At 37.5% G+C, this 20,879-nt stretch overlaps 2 protein-coding genes across 3 annotated transcripts in view; one reads left to right on the forward strand and one right to left on the reverse strand.

Annotated features, from left to right (window-relative positions):
• The window catches only part of ABCG5 (ATP binding cassette subfamily G member 5), a 35,167-nt gene extending 29,713 nt beyond the window's left edge, over positions 1–5,454 (forward strand). The window contains exons 12-13 of the mRNA XM_059943452.1: positions 4,156–4,268; positions 5,070–5,454. Of these exons, the coding sequence (XP_059799435.1) occupies positions 4,156–4,268; positions 5,070–5,263 (307 nt within the window). The 3' untranslated portion in view covers positions 5,264–5,454. The remainder of the gene's footprint in view (positions 1–4,155; positions 4,269–5,069) is intronic.
• Positions 5,455–15,269: 9,815 nt separating this feature from the next.
• The window catches only part of DYNC2LI1 (dynein cytoplasmic 2 light intermediate chain 1), a 44,039-nt gene continuing 38,429 nt past the window's right edge, over positions 15,270–20,879 (reverse strand). For both annotated transcript variants that reach the window (XM_059943453.1, XM_059943454.1), the window contains exons 11-13: positions 18,891–18,988; positions 18,395–18,487; positions 15,270–15,569 (exon numbers count right to left, since the gene is read on the reverse strand). In XM_059943453.1, coding sequence (XP_059799436.1) covers positions 15,507–15,569; positions 18,395–18,487; positions 18,891–18,988 — 254 coding nt within the window. In that variant the 3' untranslated portion in view covers positions 15,270–15,506. The remainder of the gene's footprint in view (positions 15,570–18,394; positions 18,488–18,890; positions 18,989–20,879) is intronic.

A 20,879-nucleotide genomic window follows, 5' to 3' on the forward strand; every position in this document is an offset into this window, starting at 1 on the left:
ATGAAACTTCAAAGCTTTTGCACAGCAAAGGAAACCATAAACAAGACGAAAAGACAACCCTCAGAATGGGAGAAAATATTTGCAAATGAAGCAACTGACAAAGGATTAATCTCCAAATTTTACAAGCAGCTCATGCAGCTCAATATCAAAAAAACAAACAACCCAATCCAAAATGGGCAGAAGACCTAAATAGACATTTCTCCAAAGAAGATATACAGATTGCCAACAAACACATGAAAGGATGCTCAACATCACTAATCATTAGAGAAATGCAAATCAAAACTACAATGAGGTATCACCTCACACCAGTCAGAATGGCCACCATCAAAAAATCTACAAACAATAAATGCTGGAGAGGGTGTGGAGAAAAGGGAACCCTCTTGCACTGTTGGTAGGAATATAAATTTATACAACCACTATGGAGAACAGTATGGAGGTTCCTTAAAAAACTAAAAATAGAATTACCATAGGACCCAGCAATCCCACTACTGGGCATATACCCTGAGAAAACCATAATTCAAAAAGAGGACATGTACCACAATGTTCATTGCAGCTCTATTTACAATAGCTAGGACATGGAAGCAACCTAAGTGTCCATCGACAGATGAATGGATAAAGAAGATGTGGCACATACATACAATGGAATTACTCAGCCATAAGAAGAAACGAAATTGAGTTATTTGTAGTGAGGTGGATGGACCTAGAGTCTGTCATACAGAGTGAAGTAAGTCAGAAAGAGAAAAACAAATACCGTATGCTAACACATATATATGGAATCTAAAAAAAACCCAAAAAGGTTCTGAAGAATCTAAGGGCAGGACAGGAATAAAGACGCAGACGTAGAGAATGGACTTGAGGACACGGGGAGAGGGAAAGGTGAGCTCGGACGAAGTGAGAGAGTGGCATGGACATATATACACTACCAAATGTAAAACAGATAGCTAGTGGGAAGCAGCTGCATAGCACAGGGCGATCAGCTTGGTGCTTTGTGACCACCTAGAGGGGTGGGATAGGGAGGGTGGGAGGGAGACACAAGAGGGAGGAGATATGGGGATGTATGTATATGTGTAGCTGATTCACTTTGTTATAAAGCAGAAACTAACACACCATTGTAAAGCAATTATACTCCAATAAAGATGTTAAAAAAAAATCAAAGAAAGAAGCTATTGAGCAGCTATTGTATGTAATCATATTTATTTCTTTAATTAACTCTCAGAGCAATCCACATTCAGGTAAGAAAACTAAGCTCAGACTTGACTTTGCTCTGATCACACGACTGTAAAGACTCTCCCAGGAGGCATGTGGCTCCCTGGAGACAGCACCGACCCTGGAGTCAGAGTCTTCCTCCTACCATTTAGTTGCCAAGTGACCATTGGCAAGTTACTTTTCTACCTAAATTAATTTCATCATTTATAATATGGAGATAATGATCTCAGCCCCACCTGCCTCAAGGGATCATGAGACTCGAATGAGATCAGCAACGTGGAAACACTTCATGAACTGTAGTGAGTTATTAAAAGGTGAGATATTATAAAGCCAAGTGAGTTCGGTTTTGACCAGTCAGGGAGGATATTTTTTTACAGTGACACCATTACATTGTATTTGTCTGTGTTGCTTAATTGGCTTGTTAGCATCTATGAAAAATGCACAGATAAGATCACCCCAGTGGCATGGGATCAAGCCAGCAAATTACAGACCCAGTCTTCAGCAGCATCTCCTCTTTCATATTTGAAACATTATGTGCTGCAATCAGTCTGGCACTATTTCACGTATTTGGTTTATAGGAAAGGGGATTGATTATTGTTGAGAGGGGGGCAGTGGCCAACATTATCAAAATGCTGTTGAGTTCTTTGCAAGATCTCAACATCCCAAGGCTTCACCTGGGTTCCGCTCCATCACTGGGGTGAAACTGTGCTCCTGAAGGCCACATCAACCTCCTAGTCATTGAGTTTATGGATTTTCCCTCAAGTCATCATCTTTCCTGACTGAGTGCCTGCAACATGGGCACTTTCGGCTGCCTCTTCCTTTAAACACAAGTGGAAATAGCTTTGTTGTTCTTTCTGCTTACAAAATAATGCAAGTTCTTTGGGGGGAAAAGCACACAATACAGAAATGTATAAGGAAGTTAAGTAAAAGTTAACTGAAGTATCACAACCCAGAGTTAAATTTTGTTGTGTATTTTGCTAGACTTTTATATAATCTTTGATTAAAATGAGCTCATACTATTGTGAAGGAGTAAGGTATGCGTGCTTTTCCCCCCTTTTAACAATATAATGTAGATGGTCCCACATCAGTAAATTTAGATCTGTGGTTCCTCCCTCTCGGATGTACTGCAAGGATTGCTGTGACACAGCCTAGTTCTCCTCCTGTGTCTTTCACTGATCCATTTGTCCCCCCTCTGCCACCTGCACGAAGCCTGGCTGTTGTTCTCTTGACAGGGCGAGCTCTCTCTGAAGGGCCCCTTTGTTGGGTCTCACAGCCCATCACATGCTGCTCACGTTGCAGTCAGCCTCTTGAGGGCAGCAGCTGTGTCTCGTTCATCATTATAGCTCTTCTCAGTGGCCGGCCCAAGGCCTTTAACCAATTAGGTTTGCCAAAAATATTTGGATCGAGTGAATAAATGAATGACTACTCTCTCTTCTTGGACTGCCTACACACTGGATCAGTCACCAAATCACATTGGTTTTCTTCTCTGATGTCAAATCACAGATGCACATGGAGCTTTTGAGTTTGCCTTGTGTGGTATGGTACAAGATGAAGGCACACGGCTCCTACGTCACACTCTAGCCGTCTGGGCAGCCGTCTTCTCGTGGCCATCATCCTCTTACAAGCCTTTGTCATCGCATCCTTGAACTTCTGCTGCGGCCTGCTCTCTTTTTTGCTGTTCCTACTCTACTCTTATTCTGGTCCATCCTACTTGCCGGAGCCACTTTAATTTTCTTAAAACATCGATTGCAATGTGACTTTTATCATGGTCCTTCAATGCCAATTGCCTGCAAGGCCCTGAAAGAGCCGGTTCGTGGATACCATTCCAACCTCACCTCCCGCCGCTCCCACTTCGGATCCTCAGCCTTTCTAGCCCATCCAGTCGCACGTGCCTGTGCTCATACCATTCTGCCTTCCTAGAGTGTCCTTCCTCTGCCCCTACATCCTCCCCAGATTCCGATCTGTCCTTTCCAGTCAGCAGCCTCTCAATGTGGCTAATTCAACTTTGTGCCTCAGAAAATTGCCAATAACCGAAAGTCACGGAGTTTGGGGATCACTTGGTGAAACCATAAATAATAAATACAAGAATATCACGGACATGTAGTACTGGTTTTCTATACTTTCTAAGCACAAATTGTTCACCACTGTGTATTTTTTATAGCCTTGAGAATATATAGTTTATGTCTCCCAACTGCATTATGAGTCTTTAGGGGTAGGATGCTTCTTTTGAATTCCGTAAGCACCCAGAACTAGTGCCTCGCAAATAGAATGTAATACATATTTGTTGGTTGATAAAAGCTATTGAGTGGACTAAGAAGGCCACAAGGTCAGCATGAAGTTTCTCCTGCAGCAGGTTTCACAACGAATGTCTGCTTGTTCTCGCCATCCTTTTCCCCTTGTATTATAGTTTAGTTCTCACTTCATACATTAGCACCCTCAAATCTGTTTAACCACAAACATCCTCCGCTAATGTGGTGTGTTATTTGTTTTTATGTTTATATCAATGGTGCTTACCAATAAAATTAGACACCAATCCATCATCAGGGGGCGTGTTAAATTAAGGTTCCTACTATAATGGATCACCAAGCTGTGATTAAAAATGATGGTGTGTTATGCTTACTGACTTGAAAGGATGTCTGAGGCATACGTTTGTTTGAAAAAGCAGGTTAGGAAAGAGGATGAGTTTAATTCCATTTATGTAAAATGTTATAAATACACATTACATATATCACCAAAATGTTAACAATAGTTATTTCTGGGCAGTGGTATTTCTTTACACTTCTCAGTGTAGTTTGAAGTTTTTCTAGTGAACATACTTTTTATAATGAGAGATGAAAAACTATGTATATTCCTGTTGGGAAACATGAGGGTTGCCTTTCTTTTCATTTGGTAGGACTGCTGCCAGAGCCTATTGAAGTTCATCTTTCTTTCTTTTTGCTTTTTCTTAAGAAACACAGAAGAAATGCCCCTTCCTTTTAAAATCTTCAGTTATTTTACATTCCAAAAATATTGCTCTGAGATTCTTGTAGTCAATGAGTTCTATGGACAGAATTTCACTTGTGGTAAGTATTCAATTTTGGAATTTATTTTTACATATTAGTTTGAAAAAAACAATTCCTTGAGGGTAATATATTTTTTAAGTAAATGCTATATTGTAAAATAGATTTAAAACTTTGTTTTGAAGAGTCTAACATTTTCTCTGATATTTAAAATAATAAGCAGTAGTCAAGCTAGTCACTTGTCAAAGGTCAATAGCTTAAGGGCACTCTGATGTTTTTAGAAAATGATAGACTTAATGTATACTGAGGTAAACTCTAGTGTATTCTGGATGGATCAGTTCCTATACCTACTGAACAGGTTGAAGCAGGCTGCAGTGGCTTCTTCTTCCCCCAAATGTACAGAGTATGTAGCTGAGTGAAGCCATTTTTGGCAAAAATCTGTTCCCTAATCCCACAAGAGTGCAGTGGGAGCACAGCAAGGCCCTCCTGGCCATTGGAAATCCCAGGCCACTCTGTGAAGACACCTAAAGAACAGGGCAGAATTTAGTAGTTGTTTTATGTATCTTTAGGTGATAACATTAGTAACCTTGGGATATTCAGTGCTAAGTGATCATAATTTTTATCAGTACTATGGTACTGAATATACACCCAAAATGGAAACAAACCCGTTTCCATCTTCAAGGCCCCCAACACTCACTATTGCTTCATCTAATAATGAATTTGGGCTCTCTAAAATTTCCTGTATCTTCATGAAGAAGGGTACTTAGCAGAATGCTGAGCATTTAGTGGGCATCTGATAAATACGTGGTGATTAAATTACCTTGCAAGTACCATATTTGACATTGTCAATCTTTTCCCTGGCAGGCAACTCAAATGGTTCTATGTCAACTAATCCAATGTGTGCCTTCAGTCAAGGAATTCAGTTCATTGAGAGAACCTGCCCAGGTGCAACATCCAGATTCACAGCCAACTTTCTGATTTTGTATTCATTTATCCCAGTTCTTGTCATCCTAGGAATAATTGTTTTTAAAATCAGGGATTATCTCATTAGCAGATAGTAAAGAACATTGCTGCAAAATGGAACTTAAGCTCCCAGATGTACATGACTGCTTTGAATTTCTGAAATAAGAATGTCACGTGATTCTTAATAGTACCTTGTAAGACTTTTAACCATTAAGACTCCCTGTGCCCCTTGGATCCATGCAGGCCTTGAATGCTATTCCAGGAGGGACATGTGGTATTTGGAAATTGTGACTGAGCTGGTCCAAAGATGTAAATAATAATTCATAAAGTTATGGGAGACTAGTGTGACTATTTGTTTTCTTTGTTCTAGACACAGAAAAATAGGTTAAAGCTTATGCTTACATTTGATAAAGGCTTTGGTAAAAAAGAAAACATTTGAATGACTGTAAGTAACAGAACAAGAGTTGTGGTTTGATTGAAGCAAAGCATCATGCAGAATTGGGTAAGAATGCTTTCATTTTCATTTAAAAACCCTATTTACGTGCACATGTCTACATAAGTTAACTGATCACATGGAGAGGATGTTGGACAGATGTTGGATAAAGACCCCTGACACAGAGCATCCACTCATTTTACTGATGGTTAAAATGGAAAATGGCAGAAATGGGCTGAACTGAGAACAGCACACTAGACAAAAAGATAGTTTGCTATTTTTCACTTTCCGCTTAGTTTACTTATAAAATTAAAAGTAAATGTTACTAAAGTGTAGGCACTGAGAAATGACATTTTTAAGGTTGGAGAGCAGCTGTTATTTAAAGTCCACATAGAAAAGATGCTCAATTGACACAACATTTACACTAAGAACAGAGTCACGCACTAGGAATTCATGTTCTTGAACTGTAAAGAGAAAGAATGCTGATAAATACATATTTTTAGGGATTAAATGATGTATATAGATTACTAAAAGTGGGTTCTGGACTAAATAACTGATCTTTCTGATCTTCAAGTAATTCATGTACAAGTCTGAAATGAAACTGTCTTCATGTTACCATGGTAACTTTGAGTGAGAATATCTTAGATAGTACATGAACTTGTTCAGTTACTGTGACCTAACTTGTAATGAATGATAAATTATAGTATTTGAAAGATCTCACATTATAGTGGGAAAGATCATTTCATTAAGGAAACCACAGTAAAATTCTATTTCTTAGAACAGTATTTAAGGATCAGCAGACATTGGTAAAGTACCAGAATAGTATTGTCAATTTTTATAAAAGGTCTTTGACACTGATGATTATGGTATAATAGTTACATAATGTCTTACAGATTATATATGTCACATCAGTTATAGACAATTCTGGAGATGATAATCTATTAAAGTAGTTCAAAGAGAGTCCCACAGGAACCTCTTTTGAAATCACTGATTTCAACTTACTAAAGATATGGATGTACAATGTAAGTGGAAACACTTTCTACTATTCATATGCAGATGAATTTCATTCTACCTCAGAAACATTTGGAAAATTGACATAGCACGTGACTTCAAGCTATTAAATGTTAGTGATACCATCTTAGAAAAACACAATGACTTTCAACATGTGACAGTTTGTCTCAGTCAAAAATGGACAGTGATGTATAAGAAAATCAAAATATGTAATAAAAATTCCTGTTCCCACCAAGTCAGTGATATTTCTGAGATCAAAACGTTCACTGTTGATTTAAAGGGAGCTCTTTCTCCACAGCACTCAAGCAGGGTGCCTGTCTGCTCCTAAGACTGCAGTTCCTTGTAGACATGGTGAAATTCTGTTTTCCAGAGTGTTGGAACCATATGCATTGTAACTAGTTTAGGAAGTCGTATTTCACTGCAATAACCAGGTAGTTTGCTATCCACTTGGATACCACTCATCAATCTTGGTGTTCTTGAGGTTAGTAAGTGTGCTTATTTGAAGCTGGGTGCATGGCATATTAGAGTCAACATATTTTATAGTGGAAATGGAAGAACAGAGAATAAATTACTTTCCTGTTTAATGACAGCAATTATGCTTACTCCAACTGAACTTGGCTAGCAGATACACAAGTCTCCAGGAGTCTGAAGGCTTCTTAAAGGCTATTCCACCTTGGAAATGATCTTAGTTATTACTAACTCATGCAGTCTTGGCCTGCTTATTGATAGACTATCTCCTTAAATTTGCCTGTTCTTCAAAAAGTTATACTCAAAGTAAGTATGTCAGAATCACCAGAGGTGCTGATGAAAAATGCAGATTACTGAGCCCCATTCCAGACCCACTGATTCAGGATCTCTGGGTGTGGGGACTCAGGAATGTGCATTTTATTTTATTTTTTTTCTTTTTTTAAAAATTGAAATATAGTTGATTTACAGTGTTGTGTTAATTTCTGCTGTACAGCAAAGTGATTCAGTTATACATATATATACATTCATTTTTATATTCTTTTCCATTATGGTTTATCACGGATACTGAATATAGTTCTCTGTGCTATACAGTAGGACCTTGTTGTTTATCCATTCTATATATAAAAGCTTACATCTGCTAACCCAACTTCCCACTCCATCCCTCCCCAACCCCTCCCCCTTGGCAACCACCAGTGCCCTCTGTGATTCTCTTTCTGTTTCATAGATAGGTTCATTTGTGTCATATTTTATTATTTTTTTTTAATTTATTTTTTGTTGAAGTATAGTTGAATTACAATGTTGTGTTAATTACTGCTGTATAGCAAAGTGACTGTTATACATATATATACATTCTTTTTCATATTCTTTTGCATTATGGTTTATCACAGGATATTGAATATAGTTCCCTGTGCTATACAGCAGGACCTTGTTGTTTATCCATTTTGTATATATCAGTTTTCATCTGCTAATCCCAAACTTCCAATCCAACCCTCTCCCAGCCCCTCCCCCTTGGCAACCACCAGTCTATTCTCTATGTCCCTGATTCTGTTTCTATTTCATAGATAGGTTCATTTGTTCATATTTTAGATTCTACATATATATGATATCATATGATATTTGTCTTTCTCTTTCTGATTTACTTCACTTAGTATGATAATCTCTGCAAATGGCATTATTTCATTCTTTTTTTTTGGCTGAGTAGTATTCCACTGTATATATGTACCACATCTTTATCAGTTCATCTGTTGATGGACATTTAGGTTGTTTCCATGTCTTGGCTATTGTGAACAGTGCTGCTCTGAACATATGGGTGCATGTATCTTTTTGAATTATAGTTTTGTCTGTATATATGCCCAGGAGTGGGACTGCTGGATCATATAGTAATTCTATTTTCAGTTTTCTGAGGAACCTCCATACTGTTTTCCACAGTGGCTGCACCAACTTACATTCCCACCAACAGTGTAGGAGGGTTCTCTTCTCTCCACCCCCTCTCCAGCATTTGTTATTTGTAGACTTTTTAATGATGGCCATTCTGACCAGTGTGAGGTGGTATTTCATTGTAGTTTTGATTTGCATATCTTTAAAAATTAGTGATGTTGAGCATCTTTTCATGTGCCTATTGGTCATCTGTATTTCTTCTTTGGAGAAATGTCTATTTAGGTCTTCTGCCCATTTTTCTTTTTATTTATTTATTTATTTATTTAATTTATTTATGGCTATGTTGGGTCTTCGTTTCTGTGCGTGGGCTTTCTCTAGTTGCAGCAAGCGGGGGCCACTCTTCATCACGGTGCGCGGGCCTCTCACTATCACGGCCTCTCTTGTTGCAGAGCGCAGGCTCCAGACACACAGGCTCAGCAGTTGTGGCTCACGGGCCTAGTTGCTCCGTGGCATGTGGGATCCTCCCAGACCAGGGCTTGAACCCGTGTCCCCTGCATTGGCAGGCGGATTCCCAACCACCGCACCGCCAGGGAAGCCCTGCCCATTTTTCGATTGGGTTGTTTGTGGGTTTTTTTTGTTCAGTTGTATGAGTTGTTTGTATATTTTGGAAATTTAGCCCTTGTTGGTCGTGTTGTTTGCAAATTTTTCTCCCGTTCCATAGGTTGTCTTTTTGTTTTGTTTATGGTTTCCTTTGCTGTGCGAAAGCTTGTAAGTTTGATTAGGTCCCATTTGTTTATTTTTGTTTTTACTGCCTTGGGAGACTGACCTAAGAAAACACTGGTACAATTTATATCAGAGAATGTTTTGCCTATGATCTCTTCTAGGAGTTTTATGGCGTCATATCTTGTGTTTAAGTCTTTAAGTCATTTTGAGTTTATTTTTGTGTATGGTGAGAGAGAGGGTGTGTTCTAACTTCATTGATTTACATGTGGCTGTCCAACTTTCCGAGCACCACTTGCTGAAGAGATTGTCTTTTTCCCATTGTGTATTCTTGCCTCCTTTGTTGAAGATTAATTGACCATAGGTGTGTGGGTTTATTTCTGGGCTCTATATTCTGTTCCATTGATCCATATGTCTGTTTCTGTGCCAGTACCAAGTTGTTTCAATTACTGTAGCTTCGTAGTATTGTCTGAAGGCTGGGAGCGTTATGTTTCCTGCTTTGTCCTTTTTCATCAGGATTGCTTTGGCAATTCTGGGTTTTTTATGGTTCAGTATGAATTTTAGGATTATTCTAGTTCTGTGAAAAATGTCATGGGTAATTTGATAGGTATTATATTAAATCTGTAGATTGCTTTGGGTAGTATGGCCATTTTAACAATATTAATTCTTTCAATCCAAGAGCATGGGATATCTTTCTTTCCGTTTCTTTGAATCATCTTCAGGCTCCTTTATTAATGTTTTATAGTTCTCAGCATATAAGTCTTTTACCTCCTTGGTCAGGTTTATTCCTAAGCATTTTATTTTTGGGGGTGCAATTTTAAAAGCTTTTTTTTTTTACATTCCCTTTCTGATATTTCATTGTTGGTGTAAAGAAATGCAACCGATTTATGTATGTTAATCTTGTATCCTGCTACATGCTGAATTTGTTTATCAGTTCTAGTAGTTTTTGTGTAGAGTCTTTAGGGTTTTCTATATATAGTATCATATCATCTGCATAAAATGACAATTTTACCTTTTCCCTTCCAATTTGGATACCTTTTATTTCTTTTTCTTGTCTGATTGCTGTGGCTAGGACTTCCAGTACTATGTTGAATAGAAGAGGTGAGAGTGGGCATCCTTGTCTTGTTCCAGATTTTAGTGGGAAGGCTTTCAGCTTTTCACCATTGAGTATTATATTGGCTGTGTGTTTATCATAAATAGTTTTTATTATGTTGAGATTATGTTCCCTCTATACCCACTTTGGTAAGAGTTTTTATCGTGAATGGATGTTGAATTTTGTCAAATGTGTTTTCTGGGTCTATTGAAATGATCATGTAGTTTTTGTCTTCTCTTTCATCTATGTGGTGTATCACATTGATTGATTTGTGTATGTTGAGCCACCCTTGTGAACTTGGGATGAATCCCACTTGGTCGTGGTGTATGATCTTTTTTTATGCATTGTAGGATTCGGTTTGCTAATATTTGTTGAGATTTTTTGCATCTATATTGGCCTTAGTTTTCTTTTTTGGTGGTGTCTTTGTCTGGTTTTGGTATCAGGGTGATGGTGGCTTCATAGAAAGTATTTGGGAGTGTTCCTCTTCAATTTTTTGGAAGAGTTTGAGAAGGATCGGTACAAGTTCTTCTTTGTAATGTTTGGCAGAATTGGCCATTTGGTCCTGGACTTCTGTTTGTAGGGAGTTTTTATTTTTATTTATTTTTAAAATTATATTTATTTATTTATTTGGCTGCCTCGGGTCTTAGTTTTGGCATGCGAGATCTTTCATTGCAGCACTTGGGTTCTTTGTTGCGGTACGTGGGCTTCTCTAGTTGTGGCGCACGGGCACTAGAGTGCATGGGCTCAGTCACTGCGGTGTGCGGGGCTTTCTAGTGGTGCGCGGGCTCCAGAGCACACAGGCTCAGTAGTTGTGGCATGTGGGCTCTCTAGGTGTGGCTCGCGGGCTCTAGAGTGCGCAGGCTTAGTTTCCGCATGGCATGTGGGATCGTAGTTCCCTGACCAGGGATCGAACCTGCATCCCCTGCATTGGAAGGTGGATTCTTGACCACTGGACCACCAGGGAAGTCCCTATAGGGAGTTTTTAAATTACAGATTCTATTTCACTTCTCGTGATCAGTGGTTCACATTATCTATTTCTTTTTGATTTAATTTTGGTGGGCTGTATGTTTCTAGAAACTTGTCTATTTCTTCTAGGTTGTTGAATTTGTTGGCATATAATTGTTCATAGTATTACCTTATGGTTTTTTGTATTTTTGCAGTATCAGTTGTTATGTCTCCATTTTCATATCTTGTTTATTTGGGTTCTCTCTCTTTTCTTCTTGGTGAGCCTGGCCAGAAGTTTGTCAATCTTGTTTATCCTTTCAAAGAACCAGCTCTTGGTTTTATTGATTTTTTTCTATTTTTTTAAATTTCTTTTATTTATTTCCTCTCTGATCTTTATTATTTCTTTCTTTCTGCTGACTTTAGGTTTTGTTTGTTCTCCTTTTTCTGATTTTTTTAAGTAGTAGGTTAGGTTGTTTGAGATTTTTCTTGTTTTTTTGAGGAAGGCCTGTATTGCTCTGAACTTCCCTCTAAGAACTGCTTTTGCTGCATCCCATAGATTTTGTATGGTTGTGTTTTCATTGTCATTTGTCTCAAGGTATTTTTAAAATTTCCTCTTAGATTTCATCGATGACCCATCTGTTTTTTAGAAGCATGTTGTTTAATCTCCATGTAATTGTTTTTTCTCACTTCTTTTTCTGTGGATACTTTCTAGGTTTATGCTGTTGTGGTCAGAAAAGATGCTTGAGATAATTTCTATACTCTTAAATTTGTTGAGGCTTGTCTTGTGCCCTAGTATGTGGTCAATCCTAGAGAATGTTCCATGTGCACTTGAAAAGAAGGTATATTCTAGGTGTTTTGGATGTAATGTCCTGAAAACATCAATTAAGTCTAACTGTTCTATTGTATCATTTAGGATCTCTGTTGCGTTATTCTCTGTCTAGAAGATCTGTCCATTGATGTGAATGGGTGTTAAAATCTATTATTACTGTATTCCTGTCTATTTCTCCCTTTACGTCAGTTAGTATTTGTTTTATGTATTTGGGTGCTCCTATATTAGGTGCATATATGTTGATGAGTGTAAAATTCTCCTCTTGTATTGAACCTTTTATCATTGTATAGTATCCCTCTTTATCTTTCTTTATGGCCTTTGTTTTAAAGTCTATTTTGTCTGAGTATTGCGACAAATGCTCTCTTGTCATTTCCGTTTGCATGAAATATCTTTTTCCATCCCCTCACTTTCAATCTTTGTCCTTTGCCCTAAAGTGTGTCTCTTGTAGGCAGCATATCATAGGCTTGTGTTTTTTATCCAATCTGCCACTCTGTCTTTGGATTGGAGCATTTACTCCATTGACATTTAAGGTAATTATTGATAGATATGTATTTATTGCCATTTTAAACCTCATTTTCTCATTAATTTTATATTTCTTCTTTGTCCCTTTCTTTTTGTTTTTCCTTTTGTGGTTTGATGACTTTCTTTTGTATTATCCTTATGTTCTCTTCTTTTTTGTTTTTGTGAATCTGTTGTATGTTTTTGATTTGCGGTTACCCTGTTTTTCACGTATGTTAACCCCTTCCTATATCTATTTGCCTTAGACTGGTAGTCATATAGGCTCAAACACATTCTAGGGGTAGGAAAAAAACCCCTACATTTTCTTACTCTCCTCCTCCACATTTTATGATTTTGATGTCCTCTTACATCTCCATCCTTTTGGTGTTCATTGGGGTTATCATCACTTTCACAGAGTTTTTTTGATGTTTTTTTAAATCTGTGTACTGGCTTACTTAAGTGATTTACTTTCCAATTGTAATTTTCTCTTTCCTATAGATTCTTACTTTTTTTCTACTTAGAGAAGACCTTTCAATATTTCCTTTAGGATAGGTTTAGTATCGCTGTATTCTTTTAGTTTTTGCTTGTCTGAGAAATTCTTTATTTCTCCTTCTATTCTAAATAATAATCTTGCTGGGTAGAGTATCCTAGGTTGCAGAGTTTTCCCTTTCAGGACTTTGAATGTATCTTGCCACTCCCTTCTGGCCTGCAAACGTTTCTGTAGAGGCCAGATGGTAATAGCCTTATGGGGGTTCCCTTGTAATTACCTCTTTAGTTTTTCTCTTGCTGCCTTTAGAATCCTCTCTTTAACTTTTGCCATTTTTATTATAATATGTCTTGGTGTAGGTCTGTTTGAGTTTATCTTGTTTGGGACTCTCTGTGCTTCCTGTACCTGGATATCTGTTTCCTTCTTTATGTTTGGGAAGTTTTCAGCCATAATTTCTTCAAATACATTTTTGATCCCCTTTTCTCTTTCTTCCCCTTCTGGAATCCCTATTATGCATTGATTGGAATGCTTTATATTATCCTATAGGTCTCTCATATTGCTTTCATTTTTTTTTTTTTTCATTTGGCTTTGTCTGCTGTCCTGATTGGGTGATTTCCATTATTCTATCTTCCAGATCACTTATTCATTCTTCTGCATTATTCATTTTGCTATTCATTGTCTTTAGCTCAGCTTTTGTCTCTGCAAATGAGTTTTCTAATTTTTCTGGGTTCCTTTTTATAGTTTCTAGTTCCTTTTTACAGTACTCTGCATTTCTGTTTATAGCCTTTTTTAATTCCTTCAGTATTTATTTTCATTATCTCCTTTTTGAAATTGGTGTCTATTAGACTAAAGAGGTCTGTTTCATTATTTGTTCTTTCAGGGGAATTCTCTTGGTCTTTTAACTTGGAGTGGTTCCTCTGCTTCTTTCTTCATTCTACTTATATTTCTCTTACTCTGTGAGTTTAGGAGAAACAATTATCTACTGTGACCTTGGAGAGCTATTTATATGTGGGGATGTCCCTGTGTAGCTTGTGTGAGTTTAATATATTTGGTGCAAGGTCTGTTTTTAGTATGGATGCCTGTTGACTCTTTCCTCAGCGTGTGCTGGTTGTTATCCCCTTCATAGGGGTGTGCAGATGCAGCGGCTGGTGCCTGGTCTTGGGGTTCTTGGCAGCAGTGGTGGCTCAGGTGCGCCCCCAGAGCACGTGACAGGAGCAGAGGCAGCTGGAGACTGCTCCTAGAGTCTGTAAGGGAGGCAGCAGCTTGCCTCCCTCCAGGTGGTTCCTGGAGTCAGTGCATGTGGTGTCCTGCCCTCTGTGAGTGCACACAGAGAAAAAGGCTACAATGGCGGTCCCACCCCTTCCCTCGTGCACCCCCAAACAATGGCACCTGGCCTCTAAGGCAGCCCAGGCTTCCTCCCCATACACCATCAGTTGCAGTCGCACTAGATTCCAGCTGCCCCAGGCTGTTTCTGCACAGCCAACCCCAGTCCTCTCCCTGGGTCTGATCTCCAAAGCCCGAGTTCCGGCACCCAGTCCCCACCTGCACCAGTGGACCTGCATCTCAGGCTGGTGAGTGCAGGGCGGCAGCACTGCACAGACCATCTGTGCAGTTTTCCCTCTGCTGTGGCTGCTGCAAACCGGCTGCTGCATTCTCCTCTGAGTCTCTGAAGCTCCCCTTCTGCCCCAGCAGATCTCCCCACCAGTGAAGGGGCTTTCCAGGGTGCAGGAACCTTTCCTCTTTCATAGCTCCCTCCCAGGGTTGCAGGTCCCATCTCGATTCCTTTCTCATTTTCTTTTTTCCTACCTGGTTACCTGGAGATTTTCTTGCCCTTTCAGCAGTCTGAGGTCTTCTGCCAGTGTTCAGTAGATATTCTGTGAGAATCGTTCCACATGTAGATGTATTTCTGATGCATTTGTGGGAGAAGGTGAGCTTCACATCCTACTACTCCACCATCTTGATTGCTGCTCAGGAATGTGCATTTTAAAAAAGTACTTCAGATACTTCTTGTGCCTCACCGTTAATTAGAGTAAAATGATGACACCTGTGAAAGTGACCCCAATTCTACTTTTCTTACCAGACACAGCTGAGAACCCCTTAGAGAAGGAATGTGTCTAATATAAATGCTCAACCTTATACTCACAACTGTTACTAAATGCTCTTGCTTTCATATTCCTGAAAACATAAGCAGAAACTTATAGACGCTGAACCAAGTATACACTACTTAAACATGTTAAAGGTAGGTTCTGCAAGATTCTTTTTATTTTTTAAAAAATATTGCATGTAATTATACAAATTTTTCCCTTTTAAGAGACTTGAAAGTATGCAGGGAGTTGCACTAATACAAGAAATTCCACTTTTCCTTTAACAAATTATACATCTAGACTTTCCTCACTTATTACTATAATATTAAGTAATAAAATAATCTTACTTGTATTTGGAAAAGAAGAAATAAATACCCTATAGTTGCATTAGGTTCAGGAATCAAGCTCCATTTGTTTCCAAGACTTGGAAGAACTTCTTTTGTACTGTTCCAGTTCCTAAAACAAAAATATGTATTACTTGCAAAAAACTTAAAATTTTAAAACTAGGCACCTTAAAACTGCCTTAGCATTTTTTGGGGTATAACAGTGTATCCTTTATAACATTATCATTCTCCAAATTTCTTGACAGCTGTTTTATAAATAATTATACTTAGGATTTACTTTCTAGAAATGCAGTCTTCAGAGTTTCTGTGTCACCAAAGCAGCACTTGGAGATGAATTTATTAAAGTTTCAGACAAAATATACACTATATAGTATATACAAGTTGTTTTTCAACTAACAAAATTAAGCATTTGACATACTTTAAGTATATAACAGTGATCTTATTTTTAAATATTTGCTGTTCAACTCTTGTCAGATTGTGGTTGAAGTTAGCAAAGTATCAATGTTTAAAATGTACATAAATGTACATATCGTTTGACCCAGTGATTGTACCTTTAGAATTTTATCAATAAGTATAATAGAGAAGAGCAGAAGAATAGCAATAGAAGGATATTCACTGAAATGTGTGTACTGGCACACAATTGGAAATGGCTTAGACATCTCCCAGTAAGGACTGATTAAATACATCAGTGCTCATTCACACTTGACTTCATAGGCAGCCAGCAAAAACAATAGTGGTCGTTATGTGCCACATGAAAAAGGCAAATAGGTGGAGAGAGGGCAGGACACTTCCATTTTCTATGTTATATACTTCTGTGTCTTGATTTTTTTCACAATGAGTATATGTTCCTTTCACAATTCATAAAACAGATATAACTTTTAGTGGGGGTGAATATCCTGCATGAGATGACTGACCTGCAAAAGGGATCATCTAAGGGGATTGCCTCCCTGGCCTCTTACATGTTGTTCAATGTCTAAGTGTACAAAGTATATTATTATTTCAGATAAGCAAAAAGTGATTACTCTGCAAGATAAGGCAATCACTGCCCTCTGGCTAATGTAACTGAAGTTCATTTTTGCTAGGAAAAGAAAATTGCATTCTCATTTTCAGAAAAAAATTGCAGATTGTCTCTTTCGTACCTATAAGTTATTAAAATTTAAATGTTGAAAGTTTCAAAACTGTATAAAGACTTCAGAAGGATTTTTTATAGTATTAACTCCGAAGTAGTCTTTATAGCTTCATTTATTTCTTCTAATGAAGTTAACTCAGTTCACCAGTTACCTTACCAGTAACTTATGGTTTCAAAGATTGTTTGTTAGCTCATAAAGAATAAACAGTAATCAGTTATCACAAACTTTCTTTAATTGAATTATTTTTACCAATGCTAATGGTGAGGGCATTGCTTTGAGATTCTGTGCTAGTAGTTTCTCTCGTCTACAGACAGCAAACTGAGAGAATATATAAATTTAAAGTTTTGGATATTAGAATGTCAAAATTTGGAAATGGACATCAATAAAATAATTGAGCATCAACTGGTAATCATTAGCATGACTTTTAAAGCAGAAGCATAAAATTATGTTAAGGTACTACATGTACAAACTAAAATCAATTCATCTACTAAAATACCATGAATAAAAATACTATGAAAGAGGCAAAATTAGGATATTATAACTTTTCAGGTGAATTAAAAAAAATCTCTCAGTCAAGAGAATGTAGAATTAGTGAGGTACAAGGGTTGAGTAAAGAAAGATATTGTGGGGCTGCTTTCCAGTTCCACTCAAAATTCATATGGTTTTAGGTCAGTTAGGGAAGATGTATTTGAATGTGAAAACTCATGATGCTCAGAAATACTCTAGTGCTTTAATAATCTTGTGTGTGTGTGTAAAAAAAACGGGATCACTATATAATATAAACAGATACTCTTATCAACAATGGCAGTTAGTCATTAACTCCTAGATAAATATTAATTCAGAGATGACTTCCAACTAATCTCTATAGCCAACCTGCACACATAATAAGGGTTACATGAGGTCATTTTAGTGTCCCTTCAACATGCCTCTCACTTTGCTACAGCTACAACACCCTCTAAATATTCATGACCTATTTTTCAAAAGTCTTCTGTACTTAAATGTTTTGCTTACTTATTCTAGAGCCCCTGAAGGTGAAAGGCTAGTGCTGAGAAAAAGACGCTGGTCCCCGCTTGCAGTGGGTGGTTGCTTTCAGGTTATCCTTGCAACAATGTGACTGCCCAAGTTACACAGCTCTATAAATCCCACCTGAGAGGTGGTCAGGGCATTCAATTTACTGTGCTTATAGTAAGGGCATGTTCTGTACAGTGTCTCATTTTATCAAACTAAAAGGAGATCTGGGAAAATCTAAATATTGGATCATGATGAATTTACCAACTTTTGCATTCTTACATTAGACTGTGCATCACAAGTGGTGCTATCTGGCATATATGGAAAGCAGTCTCCACTTTTAATCACTTTCCTGAGAGACTCTGGGTTTTGTCAGCTGCGTTTGTGTGCTTTCAGATTAGCCAGTCCTTAATTTTTCTGATACAAGAAAAGTATAGATACATCTAAATGTCCTAATAAAAAACAAAACCTTTTAAATAATCCCACAAACAAAAGAATATTATGGAAGTGTCTCCCCAACAGTGAGGTAAGAATCACTACCCATCTTCAACATAAAGTAAACTGGAAAGTCCAAAACGGATATGTGAACACTAAGTCATCTCTGGGTGGTAGAATGATAGGTGATTTTTAGTTCCTCTTCATGAATATCAGAATTTTTTAATATATAGTGAAGATGTACTATTTAAATAATTTTAAAAGTAAAAAATTAAGTAAATAAATTGAGAACAATTTATGGAATTCTAAGGATATTTCTGTGATAAAACTCAAGATGAAATAAAATAAATGTTTAGGATAATACCTGATCCTTCTGAATTCTCATTTCATCAACTTCGCTTTCAGCATATTGAGGGTCTCTTGCAGGGTCCTTGACATCTTTTAGTGTGTTGGTACTCTGAAATCACAATTCTTCAAATCATTTCATGCTCATAGCCCAAAACCTTCAATGCGGGGTATCAACTACCCCGCAAGCCAAGTTCTCGTTCCTCAGCCGGCCATCGCTGCTGAGGGTCAGTTCAAATTCCCCCAGGTCCTCTCTCCCTCGTCTTTCAGATGTTGCCTCTCCCTTCTCTAACAATCAGAGAGAGCTCTGTTTGGAAGCAGAGTGAGAACCGTGTCTTACGCATCTTTTAAGCCCCACAGTGCCTCATATACAGTAGATTTTTAGCAAATATTTAATTGATTTTTGAGCATGTGAGTAGAAAACAAAGTTACTATAATAGGCCTGCTGAAACATTTCCCAATAACTGTTGAATAGTGCTGAAAATTCTTGCTTTAAAAGAATTAGAAATATATACCTTTGGTGGAAAGAGCTTTTCATACACCTTTTTCCACAATTCCATTGGTGAATGGGCATGAAGCTTTCCAATGTCATTGTCAGGAACAGGAGGAGATCCTAAAATTGGAAGTTTTACTCCAAATGACTGCATTGACTAAAACATTACAAACTCTATCAATAAAACAGATGATACTTATAAAAATGTAAATCTTAGATCACTCATTTCTCCTCTCCTATAGTCACTATGAAAATTTACCCCGACCCAGTGTAGCAAGGCCACTGGGGCAGATTCTAGTGCCAGAGGAAGAGATAGAGTAATGAATAAACTATAATCCTCTTTCCCCACACTTAAATTGCTGCTCGGCAAAAATATAAAGTTTGATATTCTCATGTGTTCATGAATGTGTAAGGAAACAGTTATTCTTATGTGCTAATGAGTAGAATGAAAATTGGGGCAGCTAAATCAGAGGGTAATAAGGCACTAGTGAATACTATGAAAATACTAAAAAAGGTCAAACTCTATTAACCAGCAATTCCAGTTTTGGGTGTTTACCCTAGAAATACCTGCATACATGCATTAAGGATTTCACATGGCTGCATCACTTGTATTAGTGAAAAATTGGCCACAACCGAAATGTCCATCAATAGAGGTATAGTGAACTAAATTACTATGCACAGTCATGCTCTATAACACTATCCAGCAGTCAAAGTACCAAATAGACTTATATGTAGCATTAATATGGAAAAATCACTAAGGTGTATTGAGTAAAAAAGGAAAACTTCAAAATGATATAGAATGATACAATTATATTAAAACATAGTTTTTTCTAATGGTACTGATGAACCTATTTGCAGGGCAGGAAAAGAGATGCAGATGTAGAGAATGGACTTGTGGACGCAGTGGGGAAAGGGGAGTGTGGGATGAATTGAGAGAGTAGCACTGATACATACACATTACCATGTGTAAAATAGATAGCTAGTGGGAAGCTGCTGTATAGCACAGGGAGATCAGCTTGGCACTCTGTGATGACCTAGAGCATGGGGTCATCACATGGGATGGGGGCGGGTGGGAGGGAGGCTCAAGAGGGAGGGGATATATGTATACATATAGTTGATTCACTCTGTTCTACAGCAGAAACTAACACAACATGGTAAAGCAATTATACTCCAATAAAAAAAAAAGATATGGTACATATATACAATGGAATATTACTCAGCCATAAAAAAGAGTGAAATAATGCCATTTGCAGCAACGTGGATGGACCTAGAGATTATCATACTAAGTGAAGTCAGTCAGAGAAAGACAAATATCATATGATATCATATGTGGAATCTAAAAAAACGAGGCAAATGAACTTATTTACAACACAGAAGTAGACTCACAGACTTCGAAAACAAACTTATGATTACCAAAGGGGTAAGGTGGGGGAGGGATAAATTAGGAGTTTGGGATTAACATATACACACTACTATATATAAAATAGACAATCAACAAGGACCTACTGTATAGCACAGGGAACTCTACTCAATATTCTGTAATAACCTATATGGGAAAAGAATCTGAAAAAAGAATGGATATATGTCTATGTATAACTGAATCACTTTGCTGTATACCTGAAACTAACACAGCATTGTAAATCAACTATACTCCAATATAAAATAAAAATTACATTAAAAAACAAAAAAATAGTTTTTTCTGTACCACATTCACATATATAGAAAATGGTCTGGAATATTAAACTTGATCCTAATATGTACTATTTCAAGATTTTATAAGGAGAATGTCTTTATGTATTGCTTGTATAATTTAAGTTAATTTAAAATTAAGTTAATATGAAAAATTTGAAAATATGCTGCCACTTCTTGGCAGTTTTCAACCCACAGTCTGAGATTTGTCATTCTTTCTATTCTAGCATCTACACTGTTCACTAAGACTGTTTCACTCTTGATCTTTCAGGGCCTCCTTACCACTTTGGTGGGTAAGACACTGATATAATCCACCGATCTT

Source organism: Balaenoptera ricei, chromosome 13, assembly GCF_028023285.1.
Source record: "Balaenoptera ricei isolate mBalRic1 chromosome 13, mBalRic1.hap2, whole genome shotgun sequence".
In the NCBI taxonomy this organism is placed as follows: domain Eukaryota; kingdom Metazoa; phylum Chordata; class Mammalia; order Artiodactyla; family Balaenopteridae; genus Balaenoptera; species Balaenoptera ricei.